Source organism: Pseudophryne corroboree, chromosome 1, assembly GCF_028390025.1.
Source record: "Pseudophryne corroboree isolate aPseCor3 chromosome 1, aPseCor3.hap2, whole genome shotgun sequence".
Taxonomy (NCBI): Eukaryota; Metazoa; Chordata; class Amphibia; order Anura; family Myobatrachidae; genus Pseudophryne; species Pseudophryne corroboree.
The window spans coordinates 1,059,465,964-1,059,492,980 of record NC_086444.1 but is presented as its reverse complement, the minus strand read 5'-3'; the positions used below and the strand labels follow the sequence as shown (position 1 = coordinate 1,059,492,980).

The following is a 27,017-nucleotide window of genomic DNA, read 5'->3' as shown; positions in this document are numbered from 1 at the left end:
GCATTGCCAGGGGTCTCCTTTGTGTTGCCCGGGGTCTACTTCGTGTTGCCAGGGGTGTCATGTGCATTTGCAGGGGTGTCATGCATCTTGCCAGGGGTCTCCTTTGCATTGCAAGGGGTCTCCTTTGCGTTGCCAGGGGGTCTCCTTCACGTTGCCAGGGGTTTAATATACGCTGCCAGGGGTCTCCTGCGCATTGCCAGGTGTGTCATGCGTCTTGCCAGGGGTCTTCTTTGCGTTGCTAGTGGTCCCCTGCGCATTGCCAGTGGTCCATTAAAGTATGGGAGGGTGGCTGCGGGCATCACTAAATATACTGCTAGCATCCGCAGCCCCAGCAGTGGATTGAGACGTGTTGGGGGCTGCGGAAGCGCTTCCGTACACTGCAGTGTAAAATAATACCTTAAAATGCCCGCCGCCAGGGAGAAAGGTGCTAGAGGTCAAATGTGACCTCTAGCGTCTGTCTCCACCTTGGCGGTGGCCATTTTTCATGGGGTTTAACACACTGCACTCTACGGAAGCACTTCCGCAGCCCCCAGCGCGTCTCAATTCACTGCGGGGGCTGCGGGTGGCAGCTAGCGGTAACTACTGGGGCAGCTTCTGATTCTGTGGGTGCTCCTCGTTGTCCGTGGTTGCTCGGGCCAGGGAGCACCCACGGAATCGGCACCTATGGATGCAGCGTAGGGAGGTGGTTAGGAGCCGTGACATATTAGGTGGGGCAGGGGCGTGGTTGCATGTTTCCATCATTGTGGCCATGCTTCTACTAGACAATACCAAGATTACCGGCATTGTACAGCAGGGGGTGTGGCTATGATGACACGATTCAGCATGAATCACGTCATCTTCCATCTGCACCACCTGCTTCCATTAATACATGGGAGGTTGGCAGCGGGTGGTGGCTGGTTCTGGGAGACTTGCCCACTCTTCCAGGGTGTCGGGAGCGCCAAACAATTTTCATGAGCCTCTGAGCTGTTCCAGGAGAGTAGGCAACAATGCTGCACAATTATCTATAAGTTTTTCTAAGATATATATTCAGTTACACAGTTCACAGCTTCGCAGCCAACACACACACAGCACACACATCCAGGGGTTAAAGTGAGCCGGAACGGGGCGGAACTGCTTTCCGTCATTTCCACTTGGAGACGGAACGCAGTTCCGCCTCCTCCGGCTCACCTAACCCGATGTGTCCCCGGCGCCACAGGGAGATGACGGGCGCCCGCTGAGATTGTGTTATCAGCGGGCGCCCGTCTTCCTCTCTACAGCGGAAGCCGGCGGCAGGAGCTCACTACTGAGCTCCGGCTTTTGGCACTGTCACTGATGTCTCTCCCATAGTGCCGTGGAGCGGACGCCAAGAGAGGACTGCAGCGGTCTGGAAGCGGGAGCGGGGCTCGGTGAGTGTCGTGATTTTTGTCTGTTTTCTTCCTTAGTGTAGCAGCGCATCTACTGGGGACAAACTACTGGGGGGGCATCTACTGGGGTCAAATTACTGGGGGGGCATTACTACTGGGGGGCATCCACTGGGGGAAACTACTGGGGCACATTACTACTGGGGGGGGCATCTATTGGGGGCAAACTACTGGGGGGCATTACTACTGGGGCAAACTACTGGGGGGCATTACTACTGAGGGGCATCTACTGGGGGCAAACTACTGGGGGGCATCTACTGGGTACATTACTACTGGGAGGCATGTACTGGGGCAAACTAATGGGGGACATTATTACTGGGGGCAAGCTACAAGGGGCAAACGACAAGGGGGCAAGCTACAAGGGGGCAAGCTACTGGGTGCAAAATACAAGGGGGCAAACTACAAGGAGGCAAGCTTCTGGGGGCAAACTACAAAGGGGCAAACTACAGGAGGGCATTACTACTGGGGGCATAACTACTGGGGGCGTAACTACAGGGGCATTACTACTTGGGGGAAAACTACAGGGGGGCTAAACTACTGGGGGCATAACTACAGGGGCATTACTACTGGCAGCTAAACTACAAAGGGACAAACTACTGGGGCTAAACGGCTGGGGGCATTACCACTTGGAGGCTAAACTACATGGGGCAAACTACATGAGGGCTAAACTACTGGGGGCATTACCACTGGGAAGCTAAACTAAAGGGTGGTTAACTACTGGGGTCAAAACTGCAGGGGCATAACTACAGGGGCTAAACTATTGGGGGCATTACTACTGGGGGCTAAACTACAAGGGGACATAACTACAGGGGCTAAACTACTGGAGGCATAACTACAGGGGCTAAACTACAAGGGGCCAAACTACAAGAGGGCTAAACTACTGGGGGCATTACCACTGGGAAGCTAAACTAAAGGGTGGTTAACTACTGGGGTCAAAACTGCAGGGGCATAACTACAGGGGCTAAACTATTGGGGGCATTACTACTGGGGGCTAAACTACAAGGGGACATAACTACAGGGGCTAAACTACTGGAGGCATAACTACAGGGGCTAAACTACAAGGGGCCAAACTACAAGAGGGCATTACTACTGGTGGCTAAACTACAAAAGGGGCAAACTACAAGCGGGCAAACTACTTGGGCTAAACTACTGGGGGCATTACCACTGGGAGGCTAAACTAAAGGGGGGGTGGGTAAACTACTGGGGTCATAACTGCAGGGGCATTACCACTGGGGGCATAACTACTGGGGCTAAACTACAGGGGGCATTACTACAGGCAACATTACTACTGGGGACAATGCTACACAGGGGCATTACCATTAAGGGCATTACTACTGAGGGCATTGTAAACGGGGCACTTCATATGGGACATCACTCCGGGGGACATAAGGGGCACTACTATTGTGGGCATTGCATAAGGGGCAGCACTACTATGGGGTCTATATAAGGGGCACTACCACTGTGGGCACTACCAGTACAGTGGACATTGCATAAGGAGCACTACTATTGTGGGCATTGTATAAGTGGCGCTACTGCGGTGGGCATTATGTGTATTACGGGGTGCTACTACTGTGGGCATTATTACTATTGTGTGACCACATCCGTTTCTTTTTGAGCCCACGCCCCTTTTTTTGCAGCGCGCGCAATACCTTTATTACATGGGCACCGTGGGAAGGGGGGGTGAGTTCCACCACCTCTCTAGGACCACTTTAGCACTGCACACATCCATAACCACTTAAATAGTCTTTGTATTTTATAGTATATTATATAATATATTATTAAAATTAATAATTTGCAGCTTATATTTTTTACATTTTTAATGGTATCTATATTCTTATTTCAGAACATTCACAGTATTCTTGCAACCCCACCCTAAACATACACAGCACACACAGGTAAAATATGATTTATTTTATATAATTGACAGAAAGACAGAAACAGCAGCATAACTTATAATTGGTAAATAAATAATTTCCATATAGTGTCAATGAGGAGCTAGGTAATGATAACCAGTATGTCCCAGTTATGCTCACCAGTTGGAGGGTGCCCTGATTGGGAGCTGTGTGTGTGTTCTATTTGTGAAATATACAGATGATTAACAGTAGACACCAGCAGAAAGAAGTACTTGAGGCACACCTGGCATTGACCTAAACAGGAACCTGGTTTTATTGCAGGCACACATTGTACAGCCATACTCACAGTAACACCAGTAGTCAGCGGAGATGGGACGGAGCATACAGCTGACTGTCCAGTCATGTACATAAAGCAGCAATGTGCAGGATAATGCAGGTTATGTCTAGTACTGTGGCGCTTAAACACAGTGGCAAGATGGCGCCTCGCATGCACAGAAGATATATTGGCGCCGGCGGCCATCTTGGTAAAGGACTGATGCATCAGTAAAGGAGCATTATGGATTTAGCGTAGGAGCACACTCCATATCCCAACAGTAGTCACTGATCTTTATAATAGTTGCCCATGAATAATGGACTGTAGTAATATTATAATGGACAAGGCGGAGACAGATGACGCCGCTTGTTGAAGGATACGTTAATACTGTAAGATACCCCCAGCTAGGGGGAGCTTGAGTAAGTTTAGTGCTGTATGGAGTCATCCTGAATAAATCTAAGCAGTGACTGATGACAGCAAAGATGAACGGTCTCCCGTGAGTTGGCATATCATGCTGGGTAGTCCTAGGTCTGGACCCTACGCTATGTTTCCACAAACTGGAATTGAAAAGAGTAACAATATTGTATTGTCAATGAAATAACTATCAGTATAATATCAGCTACTGTACCTTACAGAACACTCTTTAGCTTACTATTACTTACTATTTTTGTATTTAACGTGTATGTTTTGCGTATGGATGTGTTAGGGCAGTAAGATGGTGATATGGTTAGCTTTGCTGCCTTACAGAACTGATTTCATGGGTTCAGTTCCAACAAGGGCCTTATCTGTGTGGAGTTTGTAGGTTCTCTTAATGTTTGCATGGGTTTCATTTGCTAAGGTGGGAGTTTTTTTGAACTGGTGATGTTGCTCAAAGCAACCAATCAGATTCTACTTTACAATTTGCAGATGATATTGCCATAGTAGGCCTTATTAGTGGAAATAATGACTCTGAATTCATATCCGAAGTATGTAGGCTGGAGAAATGGAGTCAGGATAATCATCTGATTCTTAACGTTACAAAAACAAAAGAGATGATTTTAGATTTTAGGACAACAAATCAGTATACTTACAGTCCTTTGGTTCTGGACAACCAAGAGGTGGAGATAGTTACATCTTTTAAATTCTTGGGTATGATTATATCTAATGACTTGTCATGGTATTATCACATTGACAATATCATAAAGAAAGCCCAACAACGGTTATATTTTCTTAGGAAAATGCGTCTAGCAGGAATATCTAAGCAAATTTTAGTTAATTTTTATTCTTGTATTATTGAAAGTGTGCTTACATATGGTATTTCCGTTTGGTATGGAAATTGTAAGGTAGCAGAGCGCGAATCGCTTGACAGAATTGTTAAAACTGCTGGAAGAATAGTTGGTTCAGTATTGCCAAACATTCAATCTATTTATGAAAAGAGGCTCCTTAAGAAGGCCAGTATATTGAATGACATAACCCACCCCAATTATGGGGTATTTACCCTGCTTCCTTCTAATTTACGTTATAGATCTTTATTGTGTAAGACCAGTCGGTTGAGGCATAGTTTTTTCCCTAGGGCAGTTAACATGCTTAATGGTTTAGGGGGAAGATAGGAGTGTAGTACCTGCTTATGTGTCTATTGTGTTCCTACGGCTTTTACAAATATTTTAAAAATATTTTATGGTGTTTTATTGGTTGTACTTATGATATCTGTTTCACTCACATGGAAATCTCATTGTTTGTTCATACGTGAATATTTAATGATAATAATAAATTCAATTCAATCTATCTAGCTGCTTCTAAAAGATAATAGAATTGGATTGGTAGCTGGCAACATCACCAGTTCTAAAAAAAAACCTCCCACCTTGGTAAATTTACCCCAATATATGTGTCATACTTACCTACTTTTATCGTCTCCTTTCTCTGGGAAAAGCCCTGAGAGGAGACGCTGCAGGACACATCGGTGACGGGGCTGGACTGTCACATCATTAGGCCCTGTCCCCAACATGGGAAAATGTCCACAATTTGCGGGTCCGTGGAGAGGGGCAGGGCTAAGTGACGTGATGCACTAGGAAGCAGGCAGGATGCAAGAGAGTCGCCTACTCTTCCAGGGCTGCCGGGAACTACCCAATAAGCAGGAGTCTCCTGCAACTTCTGGGATCATAGACTAGTATGGTGCATGAGTGTACATGTGGTAGGGAATACAAATTGTTGGCTACACTTGGACAGGGCCTGATGTGAATGAAATGTATTATCTGTAAACTACTGTGAAACATGTGTGTGCTATGTAAACAACTGTTAATCCATAAATATTGAGCCCAGTTTATTAAAGAAATATAACACCAGCTGCTTTTATTTGTTTAGTATCACTGTTGTAAAACACAAATGCAGCTGGTATTCAGCAATACTTACCTCTGGTGAGGTCCTGCGCTGTCTGTCCCCTCAGCACCATTCTCTGCTCTCCTGCTGGCAGCCTAACACTGCCAGCAACAGGCTGCTAAGTCATGTGTATGCGCAACATCTAGCCTTCACCTGGCAGAATGCCCAGAATGTTTCGCTGAAGCTGGAAAGGCAGCGCTGGGTCTCCATTGCCGGCATTGGGGACCGCACCGCTCTCCCCATCTATAGCTGACGAAAGCTTTACATGGGCAAACAGTGGTGAACTTTATGTGTATTTATAATAATAATAATAATAATAATAATAATAATTTTATTTATATAGCGCTCTTTCTCCAATAAGACCCAAGGCGCTTAACAGATACATAGCATAATATAGTACAGAAAATAATGAAGTACATTTTCATAAAATACAGAAGCATGAAGATACTAAAAGCGCAACGGAATATGCTGCGCTATATAAGAAACTGTTAATAAATAAATAATAAAAGGGACATTATGGAAATGCTTGAGTAAACAGAAAAGTCTTGAGTCTACTTTTGAAGGATTCTATAGTTGGGGCCTCTCGCACTGTGCGGGGAAGTAAGTTCCATAGAGTCGGAGCCGCATGACTAAAAGCTCGACCCCCAGATGAATTACGGTAGATTCTAGGTACTGCTAAAAGTCCTTCATCTACAGATCGCAGTAATCGAGTGGGGCAGTATGGGGTCAGAAGCTGTTTCAGGTACCTTGGGCCTTGGTCATGTAATGCTTTGAAACTCAGTAAGCCAATCTTGAAGATGATTCGCCATCGTACAGGCAGCCAGTGAAGGGAGTAGAGGATGGGTGTTATGTGGCTAGAACGGGGCTGGTTGGTTAATAGCCTGGCAGCTGTGTTTTGCACCAGCTGTAAGCGCTGCAATTCTTTTGCTGGTAGACCAAGGTAGAGGGCATTACAGTTGTCTAAACGAGATGATACAAATGCATGTATGACTTTTGGCATATCATCTGAGGGAATTAAGTGCTTGATTCTGGCTATGTTCCTCAGGTGAAAGAATGAGGATTTGATTGTGGCTGATATCTGATGTTTAAGTGTCAAGCCACCATCCAGGACAACGCCAAGATTCCGCACACGATCACTGGTCTGTAATTCTGAATCCCCGAGTGTAAGTCCAGTTGGTTGGCTATGCTGCAGTCTTGTCCTTTGATGTTGCGGTCGTATCATAAGGACCTCTGTTTTATCCGGGTTCAGTCGCAGCCAACTGGCGCTCATCCACTCCAGTAGTTCAGCTAGACAGCCATTTAGGGTTGCTATTGGGTTATCAGTGCCCGGAGCAAAGGACAAGTACAGTTGTGTATCATCTGCATAGCAGTGGTAGACCAGGCCATGGCGCCTGATTATTTCGCCCAATGGGAGCATGTATACTGCAAAAAGCATGGGGGATAGTATAGAACCTTGTGGGACACCACATGGCAATGGCACTGGTGGTGATGAGTATAATCCAGATGATACTCTCTGTGACCTGCCTGTGAGAAATGATTTGAACCAGCTTAGAACTGTGCCATCCAGACCACAGAAATGTATCAGTCGCTCAATCAGAAGCCCATGGTCCACGGTATCAAATGCTGCCGAGAGATCCAGAAGGATTAATATTGAACAGTCACCTCTGTCTTTTGCCATCAGAAGATCATTTAACACACACACCAGGGCTGTTTCAGTGCTATGTCTTCTCCTGAATCCTGATTGAAATGGATCATAAATATCATGGGTTGTCAGGCGGGTTTCCAGTTGATTTGCAACGACTTTCTCAATAACCTTTCCTAGGAAAGGAAGGTTTGATACCGGTCTGTAGTTGGTCATGCAGTCGGGATCTAAATTAGGTTTTTTAAGAAGCGGTCTAACAATTGCTTCCTTTAGGGGTCCATGAAAAATGCCTGTCTGCAAAGAGCATTGAACAATTTTTGTAAAGACAGGACCAATTATATCCATACAACCTATTAGAAGCTTGGTTGAGGCTGGGTCCAGATCACAGGTGGTGGGACGCAAAATCCGAGCAATTTCAGCAGTGTCCTTTACATCCACTGGATCAAAGCTGGTCCATGAAGGCAGGTAGCTTATATTGGCAGGCTTTGTAGTTTGGCACTCCTTTGATGGCACTGTGGAGATTCCAGCCCGGATGGTGGATATTTTATATGCAAAGAAGTTTGCAAACTCGTTGCATCTTGCCTGGGAGAGGGTCTCATCAGTCTGCAGGCATGCTGGCTTGCAAAGCATCTCCACTGTGCGGAAAAGTTGAGCTGGCCTATTGTTTGCTGCTGTGATCTCATTTGACAGGAACTGTGCTTTCTTACGAGTGATTGTCGATTGATATTCTACGTTATGCTTTATTAGTTTTATTTTGTCATCCACTAGGTTAGTCTTCCTCCATCGTCTTTCCAGTCTACGTCCCCTTTTCTTGAGCTCACTAACACTGTTGTCGAACCATGGAGCTTGACGTTGTGGTTTGCGAGGTCTTATACGCACAGGGGCGATAATATCAATTGCAGCCATAACATCCCTGTTATAATAACGGACTAGGGAACAGGGATCTTCACAGGCACCCAGTATAGCAGAGAGATCCAGATTTGCTGCAAGAGCCTGGGGAGTCATACCCCTCCTTGGACGATACCTGGTCAACTCCACGGGCAGAGATCTTAATTGAGGGGTTGCAACTGAGAACCAGAGGGAGTAGTGGTCTGACCAGATGACTGGGTTTATTTTTAGGTCAGTGACTTCTAATCCAATCTGAAAGACAAGGTCCAGAGTGTGACCGCTTTTATGTGTAGCAGAAGGAATGACCTGTGTGAAGCCCAGACCATTCATTGTGCACAGGAGGTCTTGGCCAAGGCGTGAGAGCTCATCATCCACCCATGCATTGAAATCCCCGAGGATGAGCCATCTTTGATGTTCCAGAACCAGGCCAGCGACAGTGTCTGCAATTTCTTGCAGAAATATCTTTCCATCTCCAGGTGGCCGGTAAATGAGAAGTACTCTGAAACCTAATCCTGTCGAACTCCCGGCAGCAATGCACTCAAATGAGCGAGTAGTTTCAATAGGGTGGACCCTAAGTTTAAGTTCTTTTTTTAAGCAGATAGCCACCCCGCCACCCCTGCGGTCCAGTCTTGGGTTGTGGATGACAGAGTAGTTTGTTGGTATTGCAGCCTCCAATATAGGTGCTGCATTTTCATCTAGCCAGGTCTCTGTAATACAGGCTAGATCTGCAGATTCAATAAGGTCAGCAATTGTTGCAGTCTTGTTTCTTATAGATCTGGCATTACAAAGGACTGACCTGATTGGGCATACCAGGGGGCCTTCAGTTTTGTTTATGTTAAGTGCAGGAGCTCTGGTTCTGTCCTTCCAAACACAGGGCCGTCTTTTGGGTATCACTTCTATTTGATTGTTCTTTGAGTATGGGTGTGAGCAGGTGGGCAAAGGACTTAGATGGTTACCGGGGGAAATACATTTCCGGCCTGCTCGCTTCCCACGAATGCGCCAGTGTTTTCTTTTTAAAATGCCAAGGGATTGGAGAATAGAAGCCTGTGATGGTGTGATAGGAACTGCAGAACGTGGTGAGCGGAGTGAAAGAATGAAGCTGGAGCAATACGTATACATTTGGTCATCAATGACAGATTACTATAAATTTGAGCTGCATATGATGATGAGAGACGGAGAGAAAGCAGTGTTTTTTTTTTTCCTTTTTGTGTTTTGTTTTCCCCCAATTCGGTATGTGATCCAAAATGATAATGGGATTATGAACAAAGTTATTGCTATAACCTATTGTGTATATTTGAAGCAAGTAATAAATAAAATAACTGCTGATTTAGTCAATTATCCTAGGATAGGCAGCCTTTTGGAAGGTGTTAGAAGCCAATTCCTACTGTGTAGGTGTGAAAAGTCTCAGTGTGAGAGGCCTTTGAAGTAGATTTTTTTTTTTTTGTGGGGGTAGTGATAACGTGTCCTGGAAATGGATCCTGATTTTAAACAGTGAGCCTTCAGCAATTCAGAGCCTGAATATACTGATATTAGTAGATTAATGCAATAAGTCAGTTATTTGTTGCTCAGAGAACAGAGGTGGATGATGTCTAAGTGAGGGGCTGGATGTAGCCAAAGATAGGTTGTAATCCACAGTACCTTATCTGGGTAATGTCCAATGCAGAGTACAGCAGCTGCTAAACTGAAGGATTTCTCAGTGAAGATATGCAGAGGATTCAGTCCAGGATTCAATCCAGTGTGTATCTCAGCGCAGGAATGCAATCCGTTGGTTTTGATGAAATGTTCGCGTAGAGTAGTACAAGTTCAAGGTAAGTCCTTGGATATTTATGATGATTCATAGGTCAGTTGTGGTGAATTTAAGTTGTTTTATGGAGATGATCAGGAGCATACAAAAGGTGAGGCAGCCATCTTGGGCGCCATTACATTGCCTATTTATGTACAGTTGGTGAATGAATTCTGGCATATCTGAAATTCTACACTAAGGTGACGGGATGTACTCAATCAAAATATCGACATGATCAAAATGTCAACAGACAAAAAGACGACGTGGACATACAATCACCTGGGTCATAAGGTCAAAAGTCAAAATGTTGTCAGAGTCAAAATGCAGACAGTCATAATAAAATAAGACAGCCGTTGCAAACAGCGGGCGGCTGCTAAAAGCCGACAGGTGGTTCAGACGATGCTAAAAGCCAGCATCTCAGATGCCCGTGAGAGCCGGTGTCCAGATAATAGGTCCACAGCAAAAAAGGTCGACACAAAATGGTCGACATGCATATGGTTAATATGTTCAAAAGGACAAGATGACAATGGTCAACAAATGAAAAGGTGGACATGAGTTTTTGGGATTTTTTTTCATTTTCAGGACTTTTTCATACTTTACTATCCACGTGGTCTACAATTGGGAGTAGTAACCTGTGCCGAGGAAAACCTTGTCACCATGTCGACCATTTGCTGTCGACATAGACATTGCCAACATTCTGACTCATTGGGGCAGATGTATTAACCTGGAGAAGGATAAGGAAGTGATAAATCAGTGATAAATGCAAGGTGATACACACACCAGCCAATCAGCTCCAATATGTAAATTAACAGCTAGGAGCTGATTGGCTGGTGCGTGTGTCACCTTGCATTTATCACTGGTTTATCACTTCCTTATGCCTTCTCCAGGTTAATACGTCTGATTGATCCAAAACCGTGAGAGCCGCCAGTTGAGATGCTGCTAGGAGCACAGAAATAGTTACATTTAAATAAAAAAGTTGTTGATTTCAATGGTCAGTAGTTTAGTGGAAGCAAAAGAAGACTCCGGAGCATTTGTAGGATCAGGAAGAGGCTGTAGTCTACAAATAGTGTTTTAGTGCTGGGAAAGTCTTCCATCTTGTGCTGTGTGATTGGTTTTATTTGGCAGACAAGATCCCATTTCCTCTTCCTTCTGAGGTATTCTTCTCCCCTTCCTGCAGGTCTGGCTAACATAAATGCCTTCTCATTTACTCACCTACATATTTTGCCAAATATGTGAAGTCCTGGAGAATGTATTAACCCTTCCTGGAAAAAAGCAAGGAACTGTAAGCAAATATTCTCTATTTATAACTTAGCTTAGAATATTTCTCTATTCTAAGCTCGTATTACTTGTTTACAGTGCTGCACACCTCTTTAATATAAATAATCAGAGATAACAAATTCTCTATCGGCCGATACACTCACACTCCACTCACACAATCTTAACTAATAAACAATGACACGAACAACTGAATTGGCGGTGAAAGGGGTTAACTTTTTAATTAAAGGGATTTCATTTTAGGTTAATTTAAATAAACTAAAGTATGTTTCCGGTGGGGGAGAAAAGCGTAGCATAAGTGCAAACTTTGAATTAACAGCCCAACTCGGCAAAATGAGGCCTTCTGCCGCAATCCTTGCCTAAACGACTTGCAAGGTAAGGACCGACTGCCCAACCTTAATGGGGACATAACCACCAAACGATCGAATTGAGGCGGCAGCCCATCCACGGAGAAGCAAGGAGTTCAACCTGGATTGGTGTTGTCCCCTGCCTGAAACTGGAATCCAGACCTAATCTTCACCGTGAACGGAACTGCCCCACAGGGAAACAACCAAAAATTATTATAAAACCACCAACAGCCATTCTGACACCGGCCCTTTGAACTAACAACAATTAAAACAAGGGCTAACAGCCCACTTCGGAAGGATGAGGCCTTCTGCCACCATCCTTGCCTAAAGGACAACTGCCCAATCCTTACAGAGGCATAACCACCAAACGATGAGGCTATCTGCCCACATCGCTATCAACTTGAGGTGGCAACCCATCCACGGAGAAGCAAAAGGCACCACCTAGGCCGTTCAGACACCGGCCCCCCTAAAAAAGCCGACACAACTGAACTATTAAACCCAACCACACAACCACACCAGGGAGGCTAGGAGGGCAAACGTCCTGAAAAAAAAGAGAGCCCCAAATCTCCAAATCAACCAACAAAAGCCCACAGAACCTCCCTAACAACAGGCAGGACCAATCAGAAACCATTCCATCTAAAACCAATCACCCCTCACAAAACTTAACCCCTAGGTGTCCTTTCGGAGTGCAAGTATACAGGCCTGTAGGTTTATGACACTCCTGTCATATACCATTCCCTCCGTGTTCTTTCATACTGTATTGGGCCATATATTGGTAAGGGCATAAATACATGTTTGTCATTTCTTAAATAAAGCATGGCAACAATTATTCAGTTGGTAAAATCAGTCCTTTTTCTCAACATTGAATAGAACTTGAGTGGTTATAGCTTTATTTACTCTTGAAAAGCAAGGAGCTGATTTAGAGTTAGGTGCTTATTATTCTTGGTGCAGAATGTGTAGCAAGACATGTTGCACTGCAAAGAGTGAAAATGGCAACAATTTTTGCATGCAGGGAAATACTAGGTCTGGGGTAATATGTAATAGCCTACGAAGTGCAGGCTGTTTGGGAATTTCTGCCGGTCTGCCCATATTTTAAAACCGACCTGGTTTTAGCATGTAAATAATTTCCGCTTTAAAAATATGGGCAGACTCACAAAGATTTCCTGACCAGCCTGCACCTCGTAGGCTATTACATATTTCCCCTGGTCTTGCCAGGGAGGTGGCTTCCAAGATGTCTCAGTCACACCCTCCTCAGAGGCATACAACTTCTACAAGGGTCAATGACTGGACTTAAGGACCCCATACACTTGCCTGCCGTTTCCCTGATTCCCCGTGCTAAAAATCACTGATATCCCGATCCTGACCATTTTCGGTTGGGGGAATCGACATTTTTAACATTGTTGAATATTCCCAATTTCCTGACCTACACATGGGAGGATCGGGAAATTGCCTTAATCCTGGTGCCTGATCAATGTCTCAGGAGCCATGTACATACTGGGAAGCTCTATTTGTACACTATACTTTAGACATGGGCTAGTTTGTGCCACACAATTATAAATTAGGTTACACATTTTACATTTGCCCTCCTGCAGCACAAAATGGTTCTTCCAGGTATTATTATTTTTTTTAAACCTAATAGTTTTATTTTTACCTAATTCTAAATAAATCTTCACTTTTTTTTTAAATGGGAAAGGTATGTTTCATTTAGTATTGTTACCCTGCCTTTCAGTTGTGTTCCCACCTTAAACCAATGTTACGTTCATTATTTATATTGCATCATGTTGTATGCTTTAATTACCAGTGATGAGCATAATGAATCAATTAGCTTTACTCTTATGTATCTCATCTTCTTAAAATGTTCTATTGTACTTTAACACAAACAGGAAAAGATTGAAAACTATCTGACGAAGACAGAAATATAACTGTGTCCAGGTGTTTTAACAGATTATGTCACAATGACTGAATAAGCCTCGGAAATTGTGTTTGGAATTGTTTTTATTTCACCCATATGGAAAAAATCTTACCATCAACACCAGGTTTATTCAACTAGCGCCCAGTGGGTCAAATCCATCCTGCAACAGGATTTTACTGGTGCTTCTGCCACTAACAGTGAAAATAGACTTGATAACTTCAGAACAGCTTTTTTTATTTTGCCCTGCTGCAATCTGAGCTTTGCACAAAATGTCCTGAAAACTCCTACTGAACATGCGTACCATCGAGTGTACGCAGCGGCCGCTGTTACATATGGAGTTACTTGTAGTAAATCCGGCAGGGCACCATCATGGGCACCATGGGTGACTGGGAGGTGACCAGAAGTGTTCACAAAAAACGGCCAGCTCATGGGCATGTAACAGGAGGATCATGGGCATGTCAGAGAAATCAGCTGCATTCCCAAATAGAGATTCACAGCCAGAGGAGCCATGTTTAGAGGAATTTAAGATGAGACCACTGAGCAGACCATAGTCTGTCGCAAGTATCGATGGTGTGCGCAATGGTGCACTGATGGAGTATTCTGAATCACTGACACAGCTGCACTGTCTATGGACACTGAAAGTGGGTATCTCAGCACTTCGCACAGTGGGGCAGAAAATGTCATTTGCATATTATCGCAGTCACAGATCCGGATGAATCGCAATAGCTACAGTAATGCACGTGTTTCTACCTCTGAATCAGCCCCTAAATACCCCTGATCTACATGATAAAGAACGCAAAGAAATCCAGTTCTTGGGATCCTGGTTACACCCATAAATCCAAACCTCCGGCTTCCATGGATTCATTTAAACTGTCCCAACTCCAATGACCACCAATTCCAGACTGAAAGACATTATTGACCTTGATTTTTTTTTTGTAGGTCTTATGCAAGAAGTAAGAAAATATTATCATGTGTTAATAGTCTGATTAGCATATCATGTACATTCTAAAACCACTGCCTTACACACAGTATTCCTAAGTAATGTGGAGACGACTGGATGGCGTCTGGCTAGTGTAAACGACTACTTAAAAAAAAATATATATATTTCTAATTGTCTCTATCTGTCCCCTTTTCTCTGTTTGTCAAATGCCCTGCATCCTGCTACCAAAGGTTTAGGAAAGTGGGTGCAATGCCTCCATCACATAGTACAAAGCCAACAGGTTCTAGGACCTGCCGAGGCTCTCACAGCAGGTCTGTCCTGCAACAGGCGCAGTCATTCCTTCAATCTCTATCGACCCTTTCGCACCTTTTGTGGATCCAATAAGATCCCCTTGATCTTTTGCAATGTCCTAAAATGCATTGATTAGTACCACCTGAAAGAGGGAGAGGGGTTCACTTGAACACATTTTGCAGTGAAACCAAACTGCTGCAGCAGTGATGAACTTGGTGATCTATATTTAGTACACAAGAATGGGATTTATCCTTACAGTGCCACACAAAGCAGCAATGCATCCACAGTACAGAAAGCATGACACATTTGTGCAATCATTCATTTATACACCCACTGCTATATATACCACCACTTAGGTGCCCAAACACCCTACTGCCCTCTTCATAGTGAGTTTAGAACCTGATGGTGCATTCTGCATCAGACACACTACAATGCCCAGCAAACCCTGTACGCTCCTGGCTGCCACTGTATTTACTACTGTTTAACCCAAGCATCAGGTAGGTAGTGTGGCGGGTTACTACAGTTGCTCCTGAGGGGGCGACCTTCAGAGATTTAAGGGGGCCAAAATGATACTCCCCCATGCCTACATATGTACTACCATAAGATCAACAAAGGATTGACCTCATTTTATTCCATTCTTCATCAAGCTGGGTACACGCTAAGCAATATGTCATCCGAGCTGGCAGATCGGACTGACATATCGCTCACATTGGTGCAAGTCAGGCACTGTGTATGCCCAATATGCAGGTGTCCCCAGTTGCTATCGACGTCGTCAGGTTTGATGTGCTACACATAAATACTGATGATATCGCTAGCTACAACATGTATGCCAATGAAGGGTGGAACAGTTCTGTCCATTAATATCTCATTATCATCGGGCTGGCAAATCGGCTGGGTACTCATTGCTCCAGTGTGTACCCAGCTTTAGCTGTAAGGGTGTAAGTTGTTCAAATTTGCAGTGAGACAAGTCTTATGAGAGTCACAGTTTTACATGGTGCAAATGGATTTTTACAGGTATGTCTCTAAGGCTCTATGGCTCTAAGGCGGTGACTTGCTAAATAGGTAATTTTTGGGCAGCTTTTAGATCCAAGGTTATCCCATCACACCTTGTCCAATCAGGTGTAGAAAGTCTGATTGGAAAGTGTAAACCAACCCCTTATTTGCTAATCGTTATAAATTAAATATCTGAGATTGTCATTTAACAGGCAGAAATGAGGCTTTTAGACCCAAAGACATGGGGGGGTTCAAGATCAACAGAGCTGAGAACATTCTTTGTAAAAATATTTTATTTACTATGTGAATTCAAACTAATTATACATCTTGGAAAAAAAACATATTAATAAAAGTATGTATAAAAAAAAAATGTAATAATAGAAAATAAACCTTTTTTTAATACAATTTACTAAGTAGCTTACCTGGAATAAAGCATTAGCAGTCTGCATATTGTGAAATACCATAAAACACAGAATTTTTCTGCATGAATGACCTCACCTCTCATGTCCTAAAACATGTAAATTGTCATCACATTCATAATATTATGTTATTCTTTGCATGATTATGAGACATAACATATAAAACTCTACTATTAATATTCACAGCTGCTGTATATATGTAAAAGTTTCCATGGTCTGACAAAATCTGAGATGCTTGGCATTGGGTTTATACTTAGTGTACAGCCTACAGGTATGCTATTGTCCTTTGTTGTCAACAACTTCAGGCTGAGGGTCTGGCTGGCAGTGCCTTGGAGAGGGCTGTGCACAGGGCCACCATGAGCACTTTCAGGCCCCAGTACTTGTTGGTGAGCATGACCAAGGGGATCCGGTCTGGATCCCGGTGTTCAGGACCATCCCCCAAGCATGCGGAGGGGGTGGCCATGCCCCATTTCAAATTCCTGCCTGTGGCTGATGCGGGCCGGCAACACCATTCTGAGGGCACGGATGCATCTCCTTGTTGGCAGGCCTCTCTGTACTTAGTAACCCCGGCCCTCAGCCTCAGGGCTCCTGTGTGTGGAAATAAATCTCACCCTGGGGTAAATTTACTAAGATGGGAGTTCTATTTAAGATGGGATGTTGCCCATAGCAACCAATCAGATTCTACTTCTCATTTATCACCTTCTAGAAGATAATACATGGAATCTAATTGGTTGCTATGGGCAACATCCTATCTTAAATAGATGTTAGTAAACTTACCCCCCTGTCTATTGCAACTCACATACCTTCAGTTCTAGTAATCTCCTGGAACGTTTACATACAGATCTGTTACTGCGATTAGTAGCCTTGTTTAATAACGCAACTTGCAGTTTGGGTTTAGAGATCCTATAATCAAAATACCTTTAATAAAAATAGTACTTTTTAACTATTAAATACTGCTAAGAAAGACTTTTCCAACGTACAGTATATACAAACGGTAGCCCATATGTTTATAAATATTATATATTACATTTGTTTATGTTGCATTGGGCCATAAATAAGTAGAAGTTTTCTATCTTCAGCTTAGAACGCTATATAACATACATTACACACAGTATCACATCTTCTGCATTAAGATATAAAACTGTTAAACTCCCTTAGATGGTTTTATGTTTGAATAGATATTTTCCCAGCCATTGATATAAATATAACTTGTCCTAAACAATGTAGGAAACAATGAGATGGCTCTGTGAGGTGAGGATTATGTCTGTGTGCTTTTACTAGGAGCATTAGGAACATAAGGCACACGCGGGTTGGTAATGCTTTGCCAGCCCCCGGGATCCCGTCGGTCAGCATACCAACCGCGGGATCCCAGCAGCAGAATGCCAGCGGGGGATGAGTGCACCAGAGCCCCTTGCGGGCTCGGTGGTTCACCACAAGTTCGATTCCCACTCCATGAGTGTTGTGGACACCCACGAGTGGGAATAGACCCTGTGTGTCGGCATTCCGTATTGTGGCATTGTGATTGCTTGGGATTCCAGTGTTGGCATGGTGACCGCCGGGATCCTGAGCGCCGGTCACATGACCGCATCCAGCACACACCTAAAGGCACCTATAGGCAGCAGCACCTCATCCCCACCTGCTTTATCGCTAGCTTTATAACCATTTCATCACTTGGATTACAGCCCTCACTCAGACTCAACCATCCAGGTAATTTCTTCTACAGTAGTATTACACATAAATCCATCAGATCTGTACTGTACCTACAGGTACCTTTAGCATAAATCCAGGAAAGAGCTATTTGTTATGGGATCCCATTTGTTATAGTATACACAGAGCTGCATTCAATACCATGCAAGACACACACCTGTAATAAAGTAGCAAATATTTGGTGCAATGTTCTTTTCAAGGACACTCAGGCATTTGTCCTCTCCAACCTTAATTCACTGGGTCGATGTTCTGCATAGATCCTGGGATACCATAAAAGTGTGCATGGAAACTGCAGCAATAACCCACCTTAGAGAGTGAGTCAGAAATGGGCACATGTACATTACATACATGTTACCATGTACAGCATGCTTCCGTACATGTCATGGCAATTTGGCCTGGCAGAAGCTGTTTGGCTGTTCTATGCCATGTCTGCCAATATTAACCACGGGTTGCCTAGCTTAAGACGCAATGAGCAAGATTGAGCAAGATTGTCCAATGGCATAACTAGTAACGTGTACTCACTGTATGAGTGCTGAATCCTATTCTTGAACAAAGAACTCTCTTTATATTTGTTCATTTTACACCCTTTCTGCACGGTTATCGCAAGACCAGCGTACATTTTCCCATAGTCAGGTATAAGAATGAAATGCAAAAGAATGCATATAAAACTAATATATATAGATTTCCAAGAAACAATGTGCCACAATCCATTATGATTCTTGACCTGCATAGTACATCCAAGGTGTGTCCAATGATCATGATTCAGCCATTGAATGTTTGGAAGTGGGGGATTCCATATCGATCCTTCCAGTCTTCAGGAAACCTGACTCTCACAGACATTCTGTGTCCAGATATGAAATAAGGTTTTCCAAAAGTCCATACCCTATTTATACAGCAGTATACAGATACTCTGCTGTTAATCCATTTAAGGCACTACGTGTTGCAATGCAGAAACACAGACAAGTATATTCCTGCCTGCTGCAGAATGGATATCCAAAGACTCAGTCTACATTAGTGCATTTGTTGATGGGGCCAGCAAAAGTCCAGAGCGTCTAAACTTCGGTGCTCAACTGCACCACGGCCTGGTGAGGATGCTTTTCCACGTAGCAGATCTCAGACGGGCTCTCTCTTTTAAGAAGCTGAGTTTTTTCATTTGTGTCATTAGCAGTGTCAGTGTCATCGGAGTGGTACCCGGACTGGTAATCACTGGTTTGGTTGGAAGATCCTGATGTGACGGACTCTTTGCTTTTACTGGGCATCAGAAGGCTAAAATGAAAAGAAATAATCATTGGTCCAAAAGATCTTCCCATGATGGTGTACTACCAAGTAATATAATTACTACAAATTTTAATACATTCTTATTCATTATATTGTTCAATGACAAACCCTACTTAATTTATCCACTTGTTTGGCATGGTTGCATCAGATGCGACCATACCAGAAAGGGTTTTATCTGACCTGGTCACACAGGATGTGACCAGTCAGATAGAGAGTGTTAGCAGCGGCAGGGAAGGGAAACTTCCCTCTGCTGTTGCTCTCAGAGGGACAGCACGGCAGGATCCCCCACCCAGCGGCTGCAGACAATGGCAGACACTCGAAAAGTGTAAAGCAAACCACCCCCAAGCACCCCCCTGTGTACCTGGCAGCTGTCTTGGGTGTAAAAAGTAACGTTGCGATGGTCGCGATGTTACTGATGTTACCAATCTTACCGATCGATGTTCCAATGTTTGAGAACAATTATTTTTAAAAAAAAATATTATTTTTTAATATTTTTTATTTTATTTTATTTTTTCACTAAAATCATTTTGGATAAGGTTAAATTCATGTTCTTCACCTAATTCACTCCTAAAAACCCAACAATTTCTGAGCGTTAGAGAACGGAGGACATTTTATATGGCTGTAGTGACATAAAATTCTGAATAGCAGGCTGAATGAAGCAGCTGGAGAAGTGGTAGTATCCATGGTAACGATGGGCCTATGAGGTGACTGAGGAGTCTGGTGATGGGAGGGGCTTAGGCCTTATAAGGAGAGGACTGATTAGGTTCTCCCTCCCTTTTTCCTCAGTGAAAATTGAACAGTGAAGTGCTCTGCATTTGTTGTACTGTATTGTGTATTATTTGTGATTTTGTGGTGTTTTTCTTCTCATTTCCTTTCCATCTTTACTAATCTTTAAGCTTTTCATCCTCCTTTTATTCTTGAACTTTCTCTTATTTATCTTTCCTATCTTTTAACATGCCGAGGCCCAGTCGTGCTGTACGTCCCCCTGTTCGTTTTATCGACAGTGGGGTAAGGGATGCTGCTGGCTTAGTGTCAGGTAGTGGGCAGCAGAGGTCAGTACAGACAAGAAGTCAGGTTAGAAATAATGTGGGGAATGTCGCCACCAGGGGTCGGGCTCGACCGCCTGAGAGGCTTTTGGCGGGCGAAGGTGCGTCACGCAGAGGCCGGGTCAGTAGCGAGTCTGTGACACGAGCTGCTGTTGGGAGTGACAATTCTAGAAACTTCTCAAAGGAACCAGTTTCCGTGAATAACATGTCGCGAAGTGTGGGAGCTATGGGGGAGTCGTCGAGCGGGGTGTTAAGGAGAATATTAACATCCCGAGGTGTTACCTCAGGAGTTCATGTGCCGGAGGTACGCCGCGGTCGCCCCGTGGGCCCGCGGGGGTCCGTGGCTGCCAGAGGTGGTCGAAGAAGTTCGATTCTTAATAGAGGTGAGCACATTGGGAGATGTACAAGATTTCATGAGTCGGTGCAAGGAGAGGGGGCACCCAATAGTGGCATTACAATGGGATCGGTTAGTGATATAAACATCAGCGCTGACACGGTTGTAGCGGGACAGGGCGCGAGCACATTGGGTTCAGTAATGCGGGAAGGCAGCTTGTAAGGCCCTCCACGGGTAATATTAGGAGTAAAAAAGGAACAGGGGAGCTACGTGGTATGAGGGGCACAGTACCGGGGAGATCTGATGCTCATGCGGTATGCTTGGGAGGTAATGGAGCTGGATTCAATTCGTCTGAGGTAGCGTCTATATGCACCTCGGTTATATCAGCGCTGGTCCCGGTGCTGAATGCCAATAATGCTGAAAGGAATTTTTTGTGGGGGCAGAATCCTGCCGATTTGCAGAGGGATGGAGTTGATGAATCAGGGGCGGCTGTTTTACAGGCCAGATCGGGTGGAGGTAATAGGGGCAATATGAATGTTAGTGAATTTTTGGTAGATGTTTCTCCTTGCTTTTCTACAGAGGAGTCCCTTGCAGCACCTGAGGTGCAGGACGATTCTGGGGAATCAGCTGCGGTGGTAGAATCTGCCCTGGACGAGGGTGGTCTTTATGGTGAGTCGATGGTGCACCCTGCAGCGCGCCAGAATGATTCAGCGGTAGGGTCAGGTAACAGGGGAGCAGTCACAGATAAAGTATGTGGTAAAAAAGCGTCAAAAAAGCGTAAGCATAGGCGCAGAGGGCACAGGGACTCATCTACTTCTTCCTCTGAGTCCACGGGTTCATGTGATAGCAGATGCAGGGGTTGCAAGGGAAAAAATAAAAGGAGGCGCAGACATAGTAGCTCCAGTATGTCCTCGGAGGAGGGTCCTGAGGATTCTTTGCAATGCGCTAATACTGCAGTGTTGAGAGGAGTTCGACCTAGAATTAGGGAGCGTATTAGACTAGGAAAATTCGTTAATATATTTGCTTTAACCAGCAAAGGGAGAAAAGCATTAGAAGAGGCGAAAAAGAAATCAGGTATAGGTGAGGAGGCTTATAAGTCTTACTCTAACTGGCAGAAGGGCATGCTTATCTTTGCAGCCTGTTATTTGGAATACAGGCCTCAGGAGCACATGAACATTATTAAATATATGTATTTGCTACACGAATTGGCCAGATCCGGGCGCGGGACAGCTTGGAGGTCCTATGATGAGGAATTTCGGAGAAAACAAAATGGGAAGGAGATTATGGATTTTGGTAAAAAAGATGTGGAGATTTTTGTAGATGTTACCCAGCCTCTTAAGAGTGGTTTAGAGGGTCTGGTGGTCAAACAAGGTAATTCCAGCAATAAATGGTTGTTGGGTAAGAATCGGGCAGGCAAGTGCTATGCCTTCAATAATAGTCAATGTACCCTAGGGTTCAAGTGTCGTTTTCGTCATGCTTGTATCCGCTGTGAAGGAACACATCCCATAAAAAACTGCCAACAAACAGTTAGTGGAAGAGGTAGTTGGCAAAAGCAGGATCAACGAATCCCAGCCGCGGCAGTGTCCAAGTAAGGCAATTGCTTCAGTTAAGTTAACAGGTTTACAATTTAGCATTCATCATTTCCAGTAGCATGTTTTAGGAGATTGTTCTCTGCCCCATGGCAAAAAATTTTGGGTGGAAAGGGGTCTCACTAGTAACTTGCGTTAAGCATGTTCCGGGCATTGGAAACGAAGTGGCAGAGGCGCGATCGCGTTCTAGTGTCACAGGTTTAGGGTGCTAGCTCCGGATGCGAAGGTATCTGGTGACCCTTGCCCGTTTTACGCCTGGCAGGTTATTCGCCCGGATTGGAGGGATTAGCTTTTCGAGCCCTGGCTCCCTCCACTCTTCGAGGGTACAAAAATGCCATGGGAGAGTGGGAAAGATATGTGCGCCTGCATCAAGATCAAGGTAAGACCGATTACGCAATGTTATTGGATTAGGTGTGGGAATGTTTTAGAGCAGGCAGACCAAGAGGGTTCGTAACACGTTTACTGTCTGCTCTTTCTTATTTCTTGAGACTTTATGGCCGGCATGATTTTACTAAATCTTTCTTTCGAGCAAAGATTTTTAAAGGTTGGACTCAAGTTATGTCCCCTGTACAAGATGCACGTAGACCAAGAACTATTTCAATATTGCGGCGCATGGCGGTCGTGTTGCAGGATGTCTGTGCATCTGATTACGAAACACTTTTATTTACATTGTGTTTCGGCATGGCCTTTTTTGGGGCCTTTAGAGTCAGTGAACTGGTGGCTGCTTCGAAATCAGCAAGGTCACCTATGCTTCGTGAACACGTGTCATTGGAAGAGGGAAGCTTATGGTGCAAAGTACAACGTTCCAAAACGGACCAATTGGGCAAAGGTTGTTGGGTTGTTTTGAATTGTGTTAATAACATAGAGATTTGTCCTGTGTCTTTGGCGAGGATTTATTCGAAGACAAGGTCTGATGTGCCAGGTCCATGGTTGCAGCATTTGGATGGTATGCCGGTGACTCAATTTCAATTTAGACGGGTGATGGAACGTTGTATTTGCGCGATGGGTTTGCTGGTATCGAGATATGGTACCCATTCATTTCGAATAGGTGCGGCGACAACAGCAGCTGCGGAAGGCTGTTCGAACGGGAAAATTAGAGCCTTGGGAAGGTGGAAGTCTGATGTATTTCGGAAATATATCAGGTTTTGACCTGTTTTTAAAAAAAAAAAAAAAAAAGAAAGAAAATCAGACTTGAGGTTTCAGCCACTCGCCATATTTGGGGGTCTTGAGGAATTTTTTATCCTGTCAGGTGCCTTAAGCCTGGGGGATTCAAACCCGCCTGGCAGGTGTGTTTTTCGCCTCTCGTCAAGTCTGATTCCCCCCCCCCCCCCCCCCTTATCTAACTCCCTTTGTAAAAGGAGAACAATTCTCTTCAAAAAAAAAAAAAAAAATCACATTAGAGGCCAAATTAAAATATGTAAAAAAAAAAAAAAAAAAAAAAAATGTTAAACCATTTTAGCAAGATTTTAAAGGGATGTTTTTGGGGTAATATTGTTGCAAGATTTTGTTTTAGGGGTTTTTTGTTCAATAAGATTTGTGAATGCTTTTGTATTTTCAGATTTGCGCTTGGATGGGTGTCCGATTTGGATCATGGGGCACTCATACATTTATTATGGTGAAAGGTCTGGTGTTGAGTGCCTTCAGTCCCCGGAAGCTAATCTGGTCAGATGGATTGGAGTGAGGGGACTTCGGTGGGAGCAAGTCATCCCGCTTTTTTGGCAGCAAGTGGAGAGGTCGGGATACCCCCTGAGGGTGGTGTTCCATGTTGCTGGGAATGATCTGACCAGGAGGTCTGGTTTAGATCTTCGGAAAACCATAGTTAGGGATGTAGTTAGTCTTCAGAACAGGTTGTGTTTTTTGAGTGTAGGTTGGTCGGAGATAATCCCTCGTTTAGTGTGTAGGGGTGCAGACAGACCTGCTGCCATTGAGTTGATCCGGCGCCGGATCAATTCTGTGGTTGGCAGAGCTGTTAGCGAGAATTGGGGGTTTGTGGTCCCACATCCCTCAATTTCAGTTTCTGCTCCTCATCTTTATATGGCCGATGGTGTCCATCTGAATTTGAGGGGCATTGAAATTTTTATGGGTGATTTGTGGTTAGCAATTTTTTCTCAGGATTTTTATTGATAGGTTGAGGGGTTTTAGGAATAGTTAAGGTTAGTTGTAAGGTAGAGGTATGGTGGCGGGGTTTCGTTGAAACTGTGGCGGGTTGGGACGGCCTTAAATTGTGGCTGTAATTTAAAGAGTTTTATAGGTGCTCAGGAGATGTGAAGGTGGTGGAGTTTGATACATTACGGGGCCGGAGTTCCATCGGACCAGGTGGGCTTCGGTCTCCGGTGGAGTTTGTACACACCTGAGCACCTTTGGGTTGAAGTTGGGGAATACCTTGAGTGGAGAGTTGGCCACGGTATTCCCGATAAGGAGAAAGAACACAAGGGGTGGCAAATGGCCCATGGTGGCCCCTTGTGATGAGTGGGGGGCTGGGCTGAAATTGGGCCCCTTAAGAGCCTCCCCTTGGGATGTATGGGGGCTGGGCTGAAATTGGGCCCTTAATAACCCCCATTTGTTATGCGATGGAGGCCGGGCTGAAGTTGGGCCCTTGCCTCCTCTTGTGTTGTTATCAGCCACAGTTAAAAGGGTAGAATAAATAGGGACATTTAAATAGGCCGTCCCTCCCTGCCACCATACCATTTGGTTAATAAAAGCTGACAATTTTATTGGCAAACATATCCTGGTGTCAGTGTCAGTTATTTATTTATGGATGTTGGGGTATGCGCATGAATGAAGAACAGTCTATGATAGACATTTTAAGAGAACGGAGGACATTTTATATGGCTGTAGTGACATAAAATTCTGAATAGCAGGCTGAATGAAGCAGCTGGAGAAGTGGTAGTATCCATGGTAACGATGGGCCTATGAGGTGACTGAGGAGTCTGGTGATGGGAGGGGCTTAGGCCTTATAAGGAGAGGACTGATTAGGTTCTCCCTCCCTTTTTCCTCAGTGAAAATTGACCCACCCACCCGCCCTTGAGGAGTTTATTATTGGTGTCGGCTTGGCGGGTTGGGACGGCCTTAAATTGTGGCTGTAATTTAAAGAGTTTTATAGGTGCTCAGGAGATGTGAAGGTGGTGGAGTTTGATACATTACGGGGCCGGAGTTCCATCGGACCAGGTGGGCTTCGGTCTCCGGTGGAGTTTGTACACACCTGAGCACCTTTGGGTTGAAGTTGGGGAATACCTTGAGTGGAGAGTTGGCCACGGTATTCCCGATAAGGAGAAAGAACACAAGGGGTGGCAAATGGCCCATGGTGGCCCCTTGTGATGAGTGGGGGGCTGGGCTGAAATTGGGCCCCTTAAGAGCCTCCCCTTGGGATGTATGGGGGCTGGGCTGAAATTGGGCCCTTAATAACCCCCATTTGTTATGCGATGGAGGCCGGGCTGAAGTTGGGCCCTTGCCTCCTCTTGTGTTGTTATCAGCCACAGTTAAAAGGGTAGAATAAATAGGGACATTTAAATAGGCCGTCCCTCCCTGCCACCATACCATTTGGTTAATAAAAGCTGACAATTTTATTGGCAAACATATCCTGGTGTCAGTGTCAGTTATTTATTTATGGATGTTGGGGTATGCGCATGAATGAAGAACAGTCTATGATAGACATTTTATTTTGGAGAAAAAAATTGTCAGTTAAGTGGTTATCTAGTTTTGCATTAGCAGTTGTGGAGATCACTTCCATGGATGCCCTTGAGCTTTGTGAAACTCCACTACCTAAAGCCAGGATGGTGGATCATGCTGCTCACAGGTTATATTTTCAGATAAACAATGTAGAAGACATATTGCCATTGTAATTATGTACATTAAACCAATGATAGTCCACTGGCCTCTCAGTCACATAGCATGATGGGCTATAAATCAGCAACAGTTGGAAGAAGTGCCAATGTACTGCACTTATACTTGATTCATCTCTACGGGGAGATGTACTAAGCCTTGGAGAATAATAAGTGGAGAGAGATAAAGTACCAGCCAATCAGCTTCTTGGCATGTTACAGGCTGTGTTAGGAAACTGACAGCTAGGAGCTGATTGGTTAATAGTTTATCTCTATCACATTTTCTAAGGCTTAGTACATCTGCATCTATGTCATTATGAAATCCATGTACCTGAAGAACTGTACATCACTTGGTGTGTTCTCCAGTGTTCTCAGTTCCTCTGATGCCAGAATCATCCCGCTGTCTGTCTGGTTGTCCTAAAATATGAACGATACTGTCAATACATTGGCGGTAACTAGTGAATATTATATCAACAGTTAATTAAAAGTTTTCTTACGTCAGGAGCAACTTTCACTGTAGGCTCAACGGGAATGTCCTCAAATGTCTTCACGCTGACAGGCCGGCTATTTCTCTTTGTGGTTTTAATGGACCTAATGGCAATACATGTATGTTAAGATACTTCTCCTGAGCAATAGTTTAGAAAACAAAAATATTACAGATTTAATTTACTCATAAACCATTCATCACGAGTACTCCCACTATGGTACATGTAAAGGATATATATAAATTTCACAGGTAATTTAACTTAAAATTGCTCATCAATATAGGTAATATAACCTGAATTAAGTTTATCTATGTATCCAGTGAGCTGTATACAGTACATTAACTTA

General features: G+C 44.2%; 1 protein-coding gene across 1 annotated transcript in view; it reads right to left on the bottom strand.

Moving 5' to 3' along the window:
* Nucleotides 1-16,321: 16,321 nt before the first annotated feature.
* KDR (kinase insert domain receptor) overlaps nucleotides 16,322-27,017 on the bottom strand; it is a 47,097-nt gene continuing 36,401 nt past the window's right edge. The window contains exons 28-30 of the mRNA XM_063920917.1: nucleotides 26,684-26,777; nucleotides 26,518-26,603; nucleotides 16,322-19,384 (exon numbers count right to left, since the gene is read on the bottom strand). Coding sequence (XP_063776987.1) covers nucleotides 19,171-19,384; nucleotides 26,518-26,603; nucleotides 26,684-26,777 — 394 coding nt within the window. The 3' untranslated portion in view covers nucleotides 16,322-19,170. The remainder of the gene's footprint in view (nucleotides 19,385-26,517; nucleotides 26,604-26,683; nucleotides 26,778-27,017) is intronic.